Source organism: Phycomyces blakesleeanus, assembly GCF_001638985.1.
Source record: "Phycomyces blakesleeanus NRRL 1555(-) unplaced genomic scaffold PHYBLscaffold_7, whole genome shotgun sequence".
In the NCBI taxonomy this organism is placed as follows: Eukaryota; Fungi; Mucoromycota; class Mucoromycetes; order Mucorales; family Phycomycetaceae; genus Phycomyces; species Phycomyces blakesleeanus.
Genome location: NW_017265140.1, coordinates 685,534 through 698,332, shown reverse-complemented (window position 1 = coordinate 698,332; position 12,799 = coordinate 685,534). Strand labels below are relative to the sequence as shown.

General features: G+C 38.1%; 4 protein-coding genes across 4 annotated transcripts; 3 read left to right on the top strand and 1 right to left on the bottom strand.

The window, feature by feature from the left end:
* Positions 1–25: 25 nt before the first annotated feature.
* Positions 26–1,256, bottom strand: PHYBLDRAFT_123868 (hypothetical protein). The gene is made up of 4 exons (XM_018428958.1): positions 1,108–1,256; positions 894–997; positions 593–791; positions 26–536 (listed from the first exon to the last, which is right to left on the bottom strand). Exons 1-4 carry the CDS (start codon positions 1,199–1,201, stop codon positions 391–393), a joined length of 543 nt encoding a protein of 180 aa, XP_018293436.1. The 5' UTR covers positions 1,202–1,256; the 3' UTR covers positions 26–390.
* Positions 1,257–2,076: 820 nt separating this feature from the next.
* PHYBLDRAFT_64316 (hypothetical protein) lies at positions 2,077–3,180 on the top strand (the record flags this gene model as incomplete). The annotated part of the gene is made up of 4 exons (XM_018441281.1): positions 2,077–2,208; positions 2,264–2,701; positions 2,803–3,029; positions 3,111–3,180. The coding sequence occupies 4 exons, from the start codon at positions 2,077–2,079 to the stop codon at positions 3,178–3,180; spliced, it is 867 nt and encodes a 288-aa protein (XP_018293435.1).
* A 229-nt stretch (positions 3,181–3,409) lies between these two features.
* PHYBLDRAFT_158393 (hypothetical protein) lies at positions 3,410–4,599 on the top strand. The gene is made up of 2 exons (XM_018433778.1): positions 3,410–4,011; positions 4,090–4,599. The coding sequence occupies exons 1-2, from the start codon at positions 3,417–3,419 to the stop codon at positions 4,350–4,352; spliced, it is 858 nt and encodes a 285-aa protein (XP_018293434.1). The 5' UTR covers positions 3,410–3,416; the 3' UTR covers positions 4,353–4,599.
* Positions 4,600–7,402: 2,803 nt separating this feature from the next.
* On the top strand, positions 7,403–12,739 carry PHYBLDRAFT_77682 (hypothetical protein). Its single transcript, XM_018443286.1, has 13 exons — positions 7,403–7,666; positions 7,733–7,909; positions 7,988–8,045; positions 8,097–8,231; positions 8,427–8,629; positions 8,726–9,883; positions 9,993–10,169; positions 10,224–10,353; positions 10,424–10,985; positions 11,059–11,204; positions 11,276–11,350; positions 11,419–11,573; positions 11,887–12,739. The coding sequence occupies exons 1-13, from the start codon at positions 7,421–7,423 to the stop codon at positions 12,673–12,675; spliced, it is 4,011 nt and encodes a 1,336-aa protein (XP_018293433.1). The 5' UTR covers positions 7,403–7,420; the 3' UTR covers positions 12,676–12,739.
* The last annotated feature ends 60 nt before the right edge of the window (positions 12,740–12,799 follow it).

Below are 12,799 nucleotides of genomic sequence, written 5' to 3'. Positions count from 1 at the left end.
TGGTGCTGGGTATGTATGCATGTATAGAGTTTGGAATATTCATTTTTCTTTAAATTCCTTTATAAGTAATATAATAAAAGGTTCTACTTTAAAAGGGAGGGCTCTTTTTTAGAAATAATAAAAAAGGTGTGAGAAGTGAATATTAGGGAAAATATAGATATAGATATAACAAGAAAGACATGGTTAAAGGAAAAAGAAATAGAAATAAAGAAAAAGATTTGGAGTGGAAATAACATATAATAAATGATGATATTTGTCTTCTTCCTCGTAAGGGTTTGCAAGGAGAAGAAGTAATAGAAGGGGAATAAGTTCAGCAAGAAAGGAATGAATTTTGCTGCCTTGTTTTTTGTATGTTTGATTCATCTTTTTTGTGGGTTTGATTATCTCGATTTACTTTGTCTTTACGTTTTGGCTCAGCCAGTTGAGGCCTTCGAAAAGACCGTCGCCGGTAGTGGCACATGAAGGATGAACATACCAGGCCCTTTCTCGCATCTTGTTCAACCCGAGCTTCTCTGTCACTTCTGTGGGTGACATGGCTGCACAATAACAATAAATCACCTTGTAAATTGATCCCTCTCTTATTTGATCTTACCTCCAGGAAGATCTTGTTTGTTGGCAAAAACAAGCAATAGGCAGTCTCTCATCTCACGATCAGAGATAATACGGTGCAGTTCCTGACGCGCCTCGTCAATTCTATCACGGTCTTGAGAATCAATAACGAAAATTAGGCCCTGTGTTCCGGTATAATAATGTCTCCACAGGTTACGGATCTTGTCTTGTCCTCCCACATCCTGTTCCACATAATATTAATACACCTTAAAGATAGAGGCTTGGTTGAAAATATATTGTTGTTGTTGTTTTTTGTTGTTGTTGTCGTTATTATGATTATTTACCCAGACATTGAACTTGACGTTCTTATAAGTCACGGACTCGACGTTAAATCCAACTGTAGGGATCGTAGTCACGGATTGATTAAGCTTGAGTTTATAAAGGATAGCTAAGAGGATGATGAGCATGCTACTGATGGGAATGTCAAATGGGAAAAAAAAAGATGCCCGGTCGGGCACAAAAAGGTCATCCGAGATCAGATGATGATGGTGGACTTACTTGTTTTGCCTGCGGCATCTAGCCCAAGCATAAGGATTCTCATCTCCTTACTGCCAAACAGTTTGGCGAGAGCTTTTGACATATTAGCACCCATAGTGAATAAGATTGAATGACTGTAATGGAAGGAGGGTTTGGGAAAGAGGTGGTGGTGATGATGTGGAATGAGAGACGAAAGAGCGGAAAAGGAGTGTAAAAAATAAAAAAATAAAAAAATAAGGCAACAAAGGAAAATAGAGTGGGTTAATTTTGTATGAGCCCACCCCTCTCCAACCCCCACCCCACCTCCCGTTCTTTCTCATCTTTGCTCTCATCTTTACTCTCTTTTTTATCACTGAATTTCTCGCTCGTTTTATTGTCCCACCCCCTTCATTTCACTCACTTGTTCACGACCAGCCACCTGGATTAAGCCAACTAACATAATAACCTTTATACATAAAATAAATAAATATTATGATTTATTTATATAATATAATATTGTATATATATATATATATATATATATTATGTATATAAATGGCTGTTAAACTTGAATTGATCGAGTACAGTTAATCAACCGAAAAAAAATCACCACGAGAGACCTGATCAATTCAGGGCAAGGCCATCTTCTTTATGACTGAAAAGTATAGGTACCAAAATGGAAAACCGCACCACAGGGGACTCCTTTACAAGATAATAGTAATACTAATAATAATAATAATAACTAAAGAAAAAAAAAGGAGTGAAACAGAGAAGAATAACAAGAATAATCAAGGGAGCTTGAATTTCAAAAAGTCCATTACTTTTCTCTTCTTCTTCTTTCTTTCTTTTTCTTCTTCCTTTTTAATAAATATTCACAAAAACCTAACCACAATCAAATCAAATAATCCTATTATATTATATTTATTTATTCATTTATTTTAAAAGCAAAAATAACGACAACAGCCTATTGTAATCACTTCATTTTTTTGTCAACAAGAAAAAACATACATCATGGAAGACGCACTTTGGGCACAAATACTAAACGCAACTCATGAGGATGAGGATGCTCGAGCCAGAGCACAAAATGATAGTGGAGCAGATACAGATGCATCAGATAATGAAGAAGAAGCTACAGTTGCCAATGTAATTTTTTTCATTTTTTTTTCAACAATCTTACATCAAACTCACACACAAATAGAATCAACAAACATCAGAGCCTGTACGTAGTCCAACTGGTAATGGTAGACACACAGGTCCAAAAGGTGTGATGGCAGATCATGCATACTACAACAAGGTCAAAGTAGCAACAGAACAGGCCAAACGGGATGAACACAATTCCCGAATGCTTTCCAAAGCACTCATGACAACAACTTATTTGGAAGACGTTGCTGCATCTAAACAAGAAGTGCTTGTATTGGAACACCAAGAGAGTGATGATGATCTCTTGGAGGATGAAGAGATTCTCGCCTTGTATCGTCAGAAACGACTAGGCGAGCTGAGACAGATGAGTAATCATGGTGTACGAAAACAGCATCGCCTGTTTGGTACTTTGGAAACAGTAAATGCCGATGACTATGCAACAGCTATTGATAATGAGTGGAGAACAGTACCAGTCATTATCCATCTTTATGACAACGTAAGTCATCAAAGATGCATTTTGTCTAGCCCAATTCTTTTTCTCTTCTTCCCTCTTCTTTTTTGGTTTACATGTATAAATGAAAACTCCAAATTTTGTAGTCGATACCTGAATGTCGAAAGTTGGATGACCATTTGCGTGGATTAGCAAGCACTTATGCGTTAGCAAAGTTCATCAGGGTGTCTGCACTTGATCTAGAGTTTGATCTTGTTGGATCACCTGCTGTTTTGGCTTATAAGAGTGGGCTTCTGATTGCAAATATGGTCCGTTTTGTTGATCAAGTCGGGCCGCGTTTCAGTCCAGAAGCAGTGGAAGATTGCTTAGTGGGGTATGAAGAAACAAGAAGACGAGGAAAATAATTGATCCGGATTTAATTTGTTTTCGTTTTATTTTGTTTTATACTTGTTAGATGTGGTGCATTATGTGAAGAGGACCTTTATGAGACACCCAGCCAGAAGGATGAAGACGAAGAAGATTAGAAAACAACAGACCAATAGAAAGTTTGTACTTTATGTTTCAGACCTCTTTTTCTTGCCTACTTAGGAAAAGTGACCAATCCTTAGTCAAAGACAGCCGTGACTGCTGATCTTCGCCCTTTGAACATGGTGTTTTCTCTTGTAATTTGTGTATAAATACCAACCTCTGTTCTCTGTCGATGAACCATATCCAACGTACTTCCTACCGTCTACTTGCTCTCTATCGTCAGATTTTTCCAATGGTTTCCGCATCAAACACTCGCCCCAACATTACTTTTATTGGTGGTGGAAACATGGCTGAAGCCATCCTTGGCGGTCTTTTCGCCAGCGGTCACCCTGGAGATCGTCTGCGTTACTCTGAGCCTTTTGAGGAACGTCGTAAATATATGCAGGGAAAGTATCCCGAGATTACCAGCGAAACTGACAACATTAAGGCAATCGATGGTGCCGATGTCATTGTCTTCGCTGTCAAGCCCCAGGTTCTTCGCACTGTGGTTGACAATCTTTCGCCTGCATTCCGCAAAAACCCCTCTCCCTTGATCATCTCCATCGTCGCAGGCATCACTACTTCTGACATCGTGCGCTGGATAAACTCGTCTGAGTCCATTTCGCTTGTTCGTTGCATGCCCAACACACCTGCCTTATTAGGTGAGGGTGCAGTAGGTCTGTATGCCAACGATCAGGTCAATTCTTCCCAGCGTGCCACTGCAGAATCTATTCTATCTGCTGTATCCAAGCAGGTGTCCTGGGTTGATCGTGAATCATTGATTGACTCCGTTACCGGATTGAGTGGTAGTGGACCCGCCTATTTCTTCCTTGTAATGGAAGCTATGCGTAAGTGATTTTCTTTCTTTTTTTGGAACTGTATAAATAAAAATTAGCATAAAAGAGGAATGCTAATACGTTGTACAGAGAATGCCGGTATTGCAATGGGCCTGTCATCTGAAGATGCCAAGGCACTTACTGTCCAGACTTGCATCGGTGCTGCTCGTATGGCCCTGGAATCCGAGGATGATCTTGCCACCCTCCGTAGAAAGGTGACTTCGCCCAATGGTACCACCGAGGCTGCAGTTAAGTCTCTCGAAGCCAACAATATTCGTCAGACTATTATGGATGGTGTCCTTGCTGCCGAGCATCGTAGCCGTGAATTGGCAGCTGAGATGGGCAAAGACTAAAATGAACATAATTGCTTCATTTATTATCCCTCCCTACCCTCCCCTTTTTTTCGTATCTCTCCTTTGCTTTTTTTCTTTTCGTTTATTAATTATCCTTACCCACATATATTTGCTGCTGCCCTTCTAACTTCTTTACATATCACTTCATTTTTAAATACATATATACATATATATGTGTGTATTATTTTGTTGTTCGACAATAAATATATATCTCATGGCTGGTCCCGTCACAAGCTTCTTTGTTTTGAAATAGAATATTCATACAGTTTTTATTTCAACATAATGTGTGGTAATAAAGCTTTTATAGTATAGACAGAAATATCCTTCTTTTTTTGCATAAATTACGATCTTCAGGGACAAGAATGACAATTTACACTTTTTTTCTACCATCAATGATATAATGTATATATCATACAATTTATCAAAACACACTCCTTGTGAGGGTTGTATAATATTATTCTTTTTAACTTTATTCTTTCCTTTGTAACAGTGCTTCTCGAAGGTTGGCCCCTTCATGAAAACAAATGCTGGCAATCAAAATAAGGCTAAGCCATTGAAGCTTCCACAAGGTACTACAGCTTATATTATTGTCAGTGATGAATATTTTAGATGAACGAAATAAGAAGAGTATGTTCAATGTGATCGATAATTGCATAATCCATACCGTTCTTGTTTTGTTATATATGCTTCGCTCTGAAAAGATAAAATAGCATCACTTCCCCAGGAATACACCGTTCTTTTAACCACACTGTATCTGCCTTCCTTTCGTAAAATCTTTTCTTACAGTTCCATCACTCATGTTATCAAAAAATAAAAGAACCAAAAATATGTCTCCTAGACTGGAGTTATCAGAGTGGGATATATAATTCCTTTTCAAAAATTACGGATATTATCAAAAGATTTTGAGCGCTTCTGGCATCAGCATCATATATAGACCAAGACGCATATATATTAACTGTTTGTCCAAGCACTTCAATCCTCTGGTATTATAAAAGGAATGGAAAACATGATACCATTTTTTTTTACATTCCAAGAATATAGCTCTAGCTGTCATACTGGGTTTCTACATGTTGTGATGGAAAAAGCGTTGGAAAATCCAGGAGTTGTTCATACTATTTTAGCAGATATGCTTAATAAATTCAAAAATCGCGCTAGTCACGCAATATATTAGACTTTACTTATTTTTATTTTAGATTATATATATACTGTTATCTATGAGAAAATGAAGTTTGATTCTATTTAGCTTAATTTTATTCTTGGAAGGTATAGCATAAAGAAGCCAATGTACAGTTTATCCGATATTAGAAACCAAAAAACATGACTGTAATTTCTTTGGTGAGAGTGTTTGTTATGCGGTTAAGACCTTGTGAGTAAATATATATATGGATTTCAAAGGGTCCTTTTACTGATTAAGAAAATACATGTAAGACTACACAAGTATCGAAAAATCATAATTATCTTCTGGTACATCAGGATGAATCATAGTATAATAGCTATACATGGGTCTTGTTCATCGATAGTTTCTATAATAACATTAATTGCATTAATTGCCTAAGGTATGTCTAGAATAAGCTGAATTATCGACTCGAATATATTTTACTGGTTTATTGATAATTTTTATAGGGATGGTCTGCCAAATATCTCCAGTTGCAAAAGGAAACGAGCAACATAATATGAGTTTATGAAAAGAAAAAAAGAAACAGGAACAAAACTAGAGTTGTCGGCCCTATCGTTTCTGGTGAAGGATAGCCTTTTGAATTTGGTGCATGCAAGGCAACTTCATTCTATTATGGGACTACTGATAAAAAAGTATCGCAATGAGTGAGGACCAAAGTTCCACAAGTGCTGAAAGATTCAATCTTTTATGATATTATTGGTGCAAAAATAAAAAATAAACTTGGTGTGGACAGATTAAAAAGATTAATTAATGAAAATAAAGGCCAGAATTTGAACCCGTATCCATGGATTAAATCTTTTTTTAAGAAAAAATGAATCAATCGAATGCTACTAATTTATGAGTCTTTTTTCATTGTCAATTGTATCGAGAATAAGGTTCTGCTTGATGAAAGTAACAGTATTATGAGTCCCTTTTCTCTTTAATCTTCTATACTTTTGAACTAAGTTTGTTCTTTTTTAAAAAAAAAAGAAAAAATGTACGGACAGATATAAATTACTGTAATTGAATTTAAGTTCATTCAAAGTCATCAAATGTAACGATGTGCCCAATTTCCAGAAAAATCTTGGACACAAAGGCTCACTTTGACAATGAGAATATTGTTCAAATAATCAGAAACTAAGATTTGAACCTTCATTTAACCATCTTTGGAGATATTATATCTCATTAACCTATATCTGCTAATAAGTGTCTATGTCTTGTTTGACTCTATGAGTATAATAAATGCGAACCATTTGATTGTGATTTTAAGATTATTTTTAGGCTCGACTTGTATTTTTTTGTTATACATGTGCTTATTGCCTTGCCTGTAAGTCAGAAAAGAAATATGGTCTTTCAATGTTCTTTTGTATTTCATGCAAGAGCTTTTGAATGCCTTTGACTGTACAGAGTATATTATCTCCCGTGTGCTTGTACAGATCTACCTTTTGCCAATACATCTTCATCAAAGAATAAAATTGTTATCTAACGCTTATTAATTATCATCATAAAAAGACAAGGGGTGAGTCACGGAAATTCCATTATACTCTGTTATCTTGTTCGATATTTAATTCTAAAAGCGTGCCAATAGAAAAGAACAATAAAATGTACCTGGAACTTTCATAGTGTGTCAATTATTTCCGGAAGATGTATATTTAAGTGGTAAAGCACAAGTTTATATTAATAGAATTCTCTCTGCACAACCAAGAAAGGTAGAAAGAAAGGACAATAAAACACAAAAAATAAGTAAAACATTCTTTTTTTATGAATTAAATTGCTCAAAAGGGATAAACCTCGTTGGACGGATCGGGGCAAACTACTTATTGGCAGGGTCTGCATTTGAAAGTGCAGGAGAGGGGGTGAAAGTAACTCGAACCTTTGCCTGTCATTGAACCGAACAAACAACTAATCATCAATGACGATCGACTGGATGTATCAATCCGTAGAGTCCACAACTCAACCAAATGTCCAGTTCTATACCAACAAAACTATCCTCATCACTGGTGCAACTGGATTCCTCGGAAAGGCAGTCTTGTGGAAACTCATGTACACATATGGCCATGTTCTCGATGCGATCTACCTATTCGTTAGACCAAATGGATCAGCAGGAAACCCACGAGGAGCAGACCATCGCGTATGGGCCGACATTGTGAGCTCCAAGGCAAGTATCGACTTAAGCCAAGAACATATTTAAAAAACTTGTACACTTAAACTTTCTCATTTCTAGGCATTTAAAGACATGCCTGAAGACAAAAGGAAGAAGATGATTCCAATGGCATGCGATCTCTCGGCTCCTGATCTCGGCCTTTCATTTGATAATAGAAACAGACTCAAAGATACCCAAATTGTTATCCATTGCGCTGGGTCTCCAGAATATGGGTGTACACTAGACTGGAGTATTGAAGTAAGCCCAAATTTCTAGCCAAGTTTATATATATATAAAGCATGTATCCGCCTGTCAATTCTTATATGTATTGATTAGATTAATGCATTGGCAACTCTACGATTGATGGATCTTGCGGATGAATGTCCAGCCATGAGTATGTAAGGCATCGATATACTATAACACACAGCTTATATTTATCTCAAAGGTGCCTTTATCCACATGTCCAATATCCATCTTTACCAGGACCTGCCACCGGGAAATATCTATGAGCAAGTTTACGATCTCGGTCTAGGAGATCCAGAGCAAGTGTTAAAAAAATTAGTTACTATGGACGAGCAAGGTAGTTAGATATTACAATATCTCTTGATGGTCTTCACAATCAATATAAACATATAACCCGAATTGCATTAACCTTCATTATTATTTTGCCAAGACTTCTCAGCATTTCCCCTTTTTTTCCTTTAAATTATTTTATTATATGCTATAAAAAAACAGACTAACAAAGTATATGTGTATATATGTATATGTATATTAGAGAGCAATGTCTTATTGAAGAAAATACTGCAGCAGTATCCAACCACGCACATGTTCACAAAGGCATTGACCGAACACCTTATCTTGCGTCGTGCCGAACTTAACCGAGAAGAAGAAAAGCAAGGAGGAAAAAAGCAGTGGCCAATAGCTATCATTCGCGCCAGCTGGTTAGGTCCTAGCGCATTTGAACCTTTTCCAGGATGGGTAAAGATTTTTTGGAAGATTGTATAAAATGTGTTTTTTTTAGAGTAATGATATATATAAAAACTTTCGACTAATTTGTGGGGTTAAAATTTTAAGACTAGCGGACTGACAGGTGTAAACTCATGGATTGCTCTTCACAGCTACGGAGTTCCTCTTGTTAAGGCATCTCAAGGTGATCGTTCCGCAGACATAGTACCTGTAGACTATGTGGTTAGAACCATCCTAGGAACTCTTCCTCGTCTAGATTTTCCAGGAACCGAGTTTGTCCTTCCGCTCGCCCAGCCTGTAGTTGCACCACCTGCCCGCCAATCAATCATAAAGCTAGGAAGACGATCCTTACTATCAACTGCAGGTAGTCCAGTCGCATTGCTAGAGATGCCCAAGCCAAACCTCAAGACATTTCCTATTATATACCAGATATCTGCTACTAGCACAATGCCTCCAATGGACTGGTACAAGGTCTATAATACCTTCCAGCACTATTGGCAACGTACGACCGGTACAGCCCTTTTACCTGCTGGCGAATACTTTACCACAAACACTGCCTGGTCTACTGCCAAATTCTTGGTCAGCTATTATCTTGGACCTTCACTCGGCAAATTAAAAACAAATGGAGCAGGATCGCCTGGTATTGGAGAAAGACATCCTTCTGAAAGCCAGTGGGCAGAATTGGCAACAAAGACGCGCCATGTAATTGAGCGAAGTCTCAAGTCAGAATGGGTGCACGATAGCACTGAACTTGAGAGATTAGCTTTCAAGCTAAGGGATGATCCTTCTCTGGATTTACGCTGCTTCCGAACGTTAGATCAATTGAACTATCTTCTCCAGGCATGTTATGGTATTCACTGTTCTCTATTATCTGGCCAAAAGCAATTTGTAATACGAACTCTGTGTCTTGCCGATGGCTGGGATTGTGCGCTTTATACTACTACTGTGCGTGGTGTGATTGACGAGAAGATTTCAAGTGTGGTTTATACTGAGCAAGAAATCCGACAGAGAATCCAACAAATGATTGATACAGTTATATTGTCTTTGGAGGACGTGGCTGGCTATCAACAGAAAGTCCAGCTCAAGGCAAATTGGGTAGAGTGTTTGAACGACAGGCTAGAAGATTGGTGCGGTCAAAAAGAAACTTTGTTAGAGTCACTAGCAAAAAGTGATAATGATCCATGGATGGCACGGCGAATAGATACGACAGAAATAATCAAAGTAATTGTATTGAATGATCACCGGGTTGGTAAAGCAGTTCACCAGGTAAAATATTATATAATAAATCATGACAAAGGAAATAAAGAAAGGAAGAAAGAAAGATAAAATAAAAGAAATATTTAATTTGAACTTTACGTATTTTATTTCTGTGTAGATTGCTGAAAGATCAGGTATCAAGCCAGCAAAGGTTGTGGATCAGTCTTTAAAGATATTGTCTCGGATGATGGAACGCACACAGCTATCATACGTCTGCTTTGCGGGATCGTTTTTAAAGACCCTCTTTCAAACAATGTTCAGTAGTATACAAATAAGAACAGAAGATGTGGAGGAGGTAAACTTTCTTTCTCAAATATATATATGCGATGACTTACAAGATATGGCTTAGATCAAACGGCAGATCGATGGAAAACGTGTGGTTTATGTTCCAGTGTCAAAAACTGTTCTGGATCCTTTAATCGTATGGTATCTTACTATTCGTTATGAATTACCAGTTCCAGCGATCATGGTTGATGAAGGTATTGTTTTTCTACTTAATGGTATAGTGCTCTATCTTGCATAATATTAACACTATTACATGAACTGCAGCGCTTGCTATCCTGGGACCTGTTTCTGACCTACTTCGTCTCTCTGGAACTGTTTTTGTCAAACGAGATCCTTCCGAAAGAACTAATATTGCCACTGCAGTTACAGCAGCTTACAGCCAAGTGCTTTTACGGGAACACAATGCTCTCTTGCTTTCTTTGGAAAAAGTTCGTTCCAGAACAGGCCTTTGCCAGCAGCCTTTTGAAGATGGCCTTCTTGAGATGGCTATTGATACCGTATTAGAAATGAACCAATCTTCTTCACCTATTCACAAAACAGCCCAGTCTATGGCAATTAAGAACGATATTGCATTTGTTCCCATAAATCTATCTTATGAAGTCATCCCAGACATTTCCCGATTGATCTCTCAGGATCTTTACGGTCCTCTAGAACCAAATATATCTTGTGACTTTAAGCCGTCTTCTGTTCGCTTGCCAAGTGAAGCAAAGGCAGCTCGATCACTAAAAGAAGGAGAACCTGTCAAGGTTGAACGGGCAAAAGGTCGAATCCTTGTTGGTATTGGAAAGATATTGAAGTTGAATGAATATTTGGACGAAAAAGACAGGTAATAATAATGGTATAATAAACAATAATTTTCAGGAGGCGGTGGTTTAGTTACTTACAACATTGCTATTCAGAAGAGATTACGAACCTGCACAGGTGGCAAAGGAAGTTAGTGGAGCCATAAGTCAACGGCAACAAGAGTGTTTGGTTATCAGTCCGCTTTCTCTGGTGGCAGCCATTCTTCTTCACAGCCGGACCGAAGGGAGTGTGGTAAAATTAGGTAATTACTGTTTTATCTTTTCTTTTTGATAAATATACAACACCAAAAAAAAACTAACACACCTTGAATAGACGATGTCAAGCAAAGCTTAATGTGGCTTCGTTCAGAGATTCTTTCCCATAAATTTGCTCATTTGGATTGGAAAGGTTTGTAGCTAGCTAGTAAATGTGGTCCATTGATCTTTATTAACATACCTGTTGGTATCAACAAATAGATACAGAGGATCCGGAGACTGTCATATTTTACTCCATACAGCTATTAGATCCTCATCGCAAGATCATATCTATTGAGACAAGAGGAGATGACGTATATTTCTCTATATCAAATCGCGCAGACAATATTCTCCAGTTAGCCTATCACACCAACCAAGTAAAGAGAAAGAAACTAAATAAGAACCTCATGTTGACTTTAGTCCTTCTAATATATTTGACGTCTTTAGATTCGCGATATGTTTATGAACCAATCCCTCTTTGCTGTCGCCTGCCTTTCTTTTGGAACTCATCCAAGATCAGACGAAAGGTGCTTGGAGAGATATGAATTTATTTCTAAGCTTATGAACCGTCATATCACAGACGATGACATTAAGTCTGTAAGTCATATACTGCCACGCCACAAATCACTATTTGGTCCTGACAAGCTATAACACCCCCCCCCCCCCCCCCCCCCCCCCCCTCTTTATTAGACGTATGATTATATATCCGGAATCTACAAAAGTCGGGACATTATAAAAGAGACCCGCCCAAATTCCTGGACCCTTCAAGTCACGGCCAAAAACGATCGTATTCGCTATGGTCATCTTACTCTTATGGCTTCTCTCGTCTACCCTGCTATTGATGCTATCTGGGTTACCATATGTGGTTTATCTGCTCTTGAAGACATCGGAAATCTTCCGAGTGCTCTGCTACCTTCTTTATCCCAATGCATCGGTGCACACTTGATCAGTGGTCGGCGCACAATGTATAATGAGGTGCTTTCTACAGAATATAGTCGTCAAGCTCTTGAGGCCTTGGTGCGGACTGGACTTTTGGAACGTAAGCCGGCCAAGGATGTTCTTTCACCGGATGCCCAGATGCTGCTACAATCTCTTGGTCTGTCGACAACGGATGATGTGTACCAGCTCTCTCAGGAGAGTTTATCTCATAGCCCTATACCTGATCTTGTGCTTAGTCCAGCAGATGGTAGTGCAGAGCAGAGCAATATTGAGTTCACGGGTATGAAAAGAGATCCTGTGGCTGCATTGTGCTGCCGTGTGGAACAAGTGAGAATAGAGAACGGAACTGGTCATTCAGGCAATGATCAAGTTTATTCAAAATGTCAGTCACAGGTTCACCGATGGATGTCGCCTACACAGAACAGCTTTTCTGCAAAGCAAAAGGCAGCCGGAGTGAGCCCAGCAGAAGACAAAATGATCCAACTTGGCTATTCTCTTACACAAACTATTCCTGGATATCAACATTGGGAAGAGACATAAAGATATGCATAGAGACAAATTTTTTGTTTTTGTTTTTTAATAGTATTTGATACATATACCACATATATATATGCTAAACAGTTTATGGATAAATGGGCACACTGTATTGAATTAACTTTAGAAT

Coding starts and splice junctions, on each gene's coding strand:
- PHYBLDRAFT_123868 (XM_018428958.1), bottom strand. CDS start 1,201: ATGGGTGCTAATATGTCAAAAGCTCTCGCCAAACTGTTTGGCAGTAAG. Junction 792..893: donor ACGTCAAGTTCAATGTCTGG/GTAAATAATCAT, acceptor TATGTGGAACAG/GATGTGGGAGGACAAGACAA. Junction 537..592: donor CAAACAAGATCTTCCTGGAG/GTAAGATCAAAT, acceptor GTTATTGTGCAG/CCATGTCACCCACAGAAGTG.
- PHYBLDRAFT_77682 (XM_018443286.1), top strand. CDS start 7,421: ATGACGATCGACTGGATGTATCAATCCGTAGAGTCCACAACTCAACCA. Junction 7,667..7,732: donor CCGACATTGTGAGCTCCAAG/GCAAGTATCGAC, acceptor TCTCATTTCTAG/GCATTTAAAGACATGCCTGA. Junction 10,354..10,423: donor AGCGATCATGGTTGATGAAG/GTATTGTTTTTC, acceptor CATGAACTGCAG/CGCTTGCTATCCTGGGACCT.
- PHYBLDRAFT_158393 (XM_018433778.1), top strand. CDS start 3,417: ATGGTTTCCGCATCAAACACTCGCCCCAACATTACTTTTATTGGTGGT. Junction 4,012..4,089: donor CCTTGTAATGGAAGCTATGC/GTAAGTGATTTT, acceptor TACGTTGTACAG/AGAATGCCGGTATTGCAATG.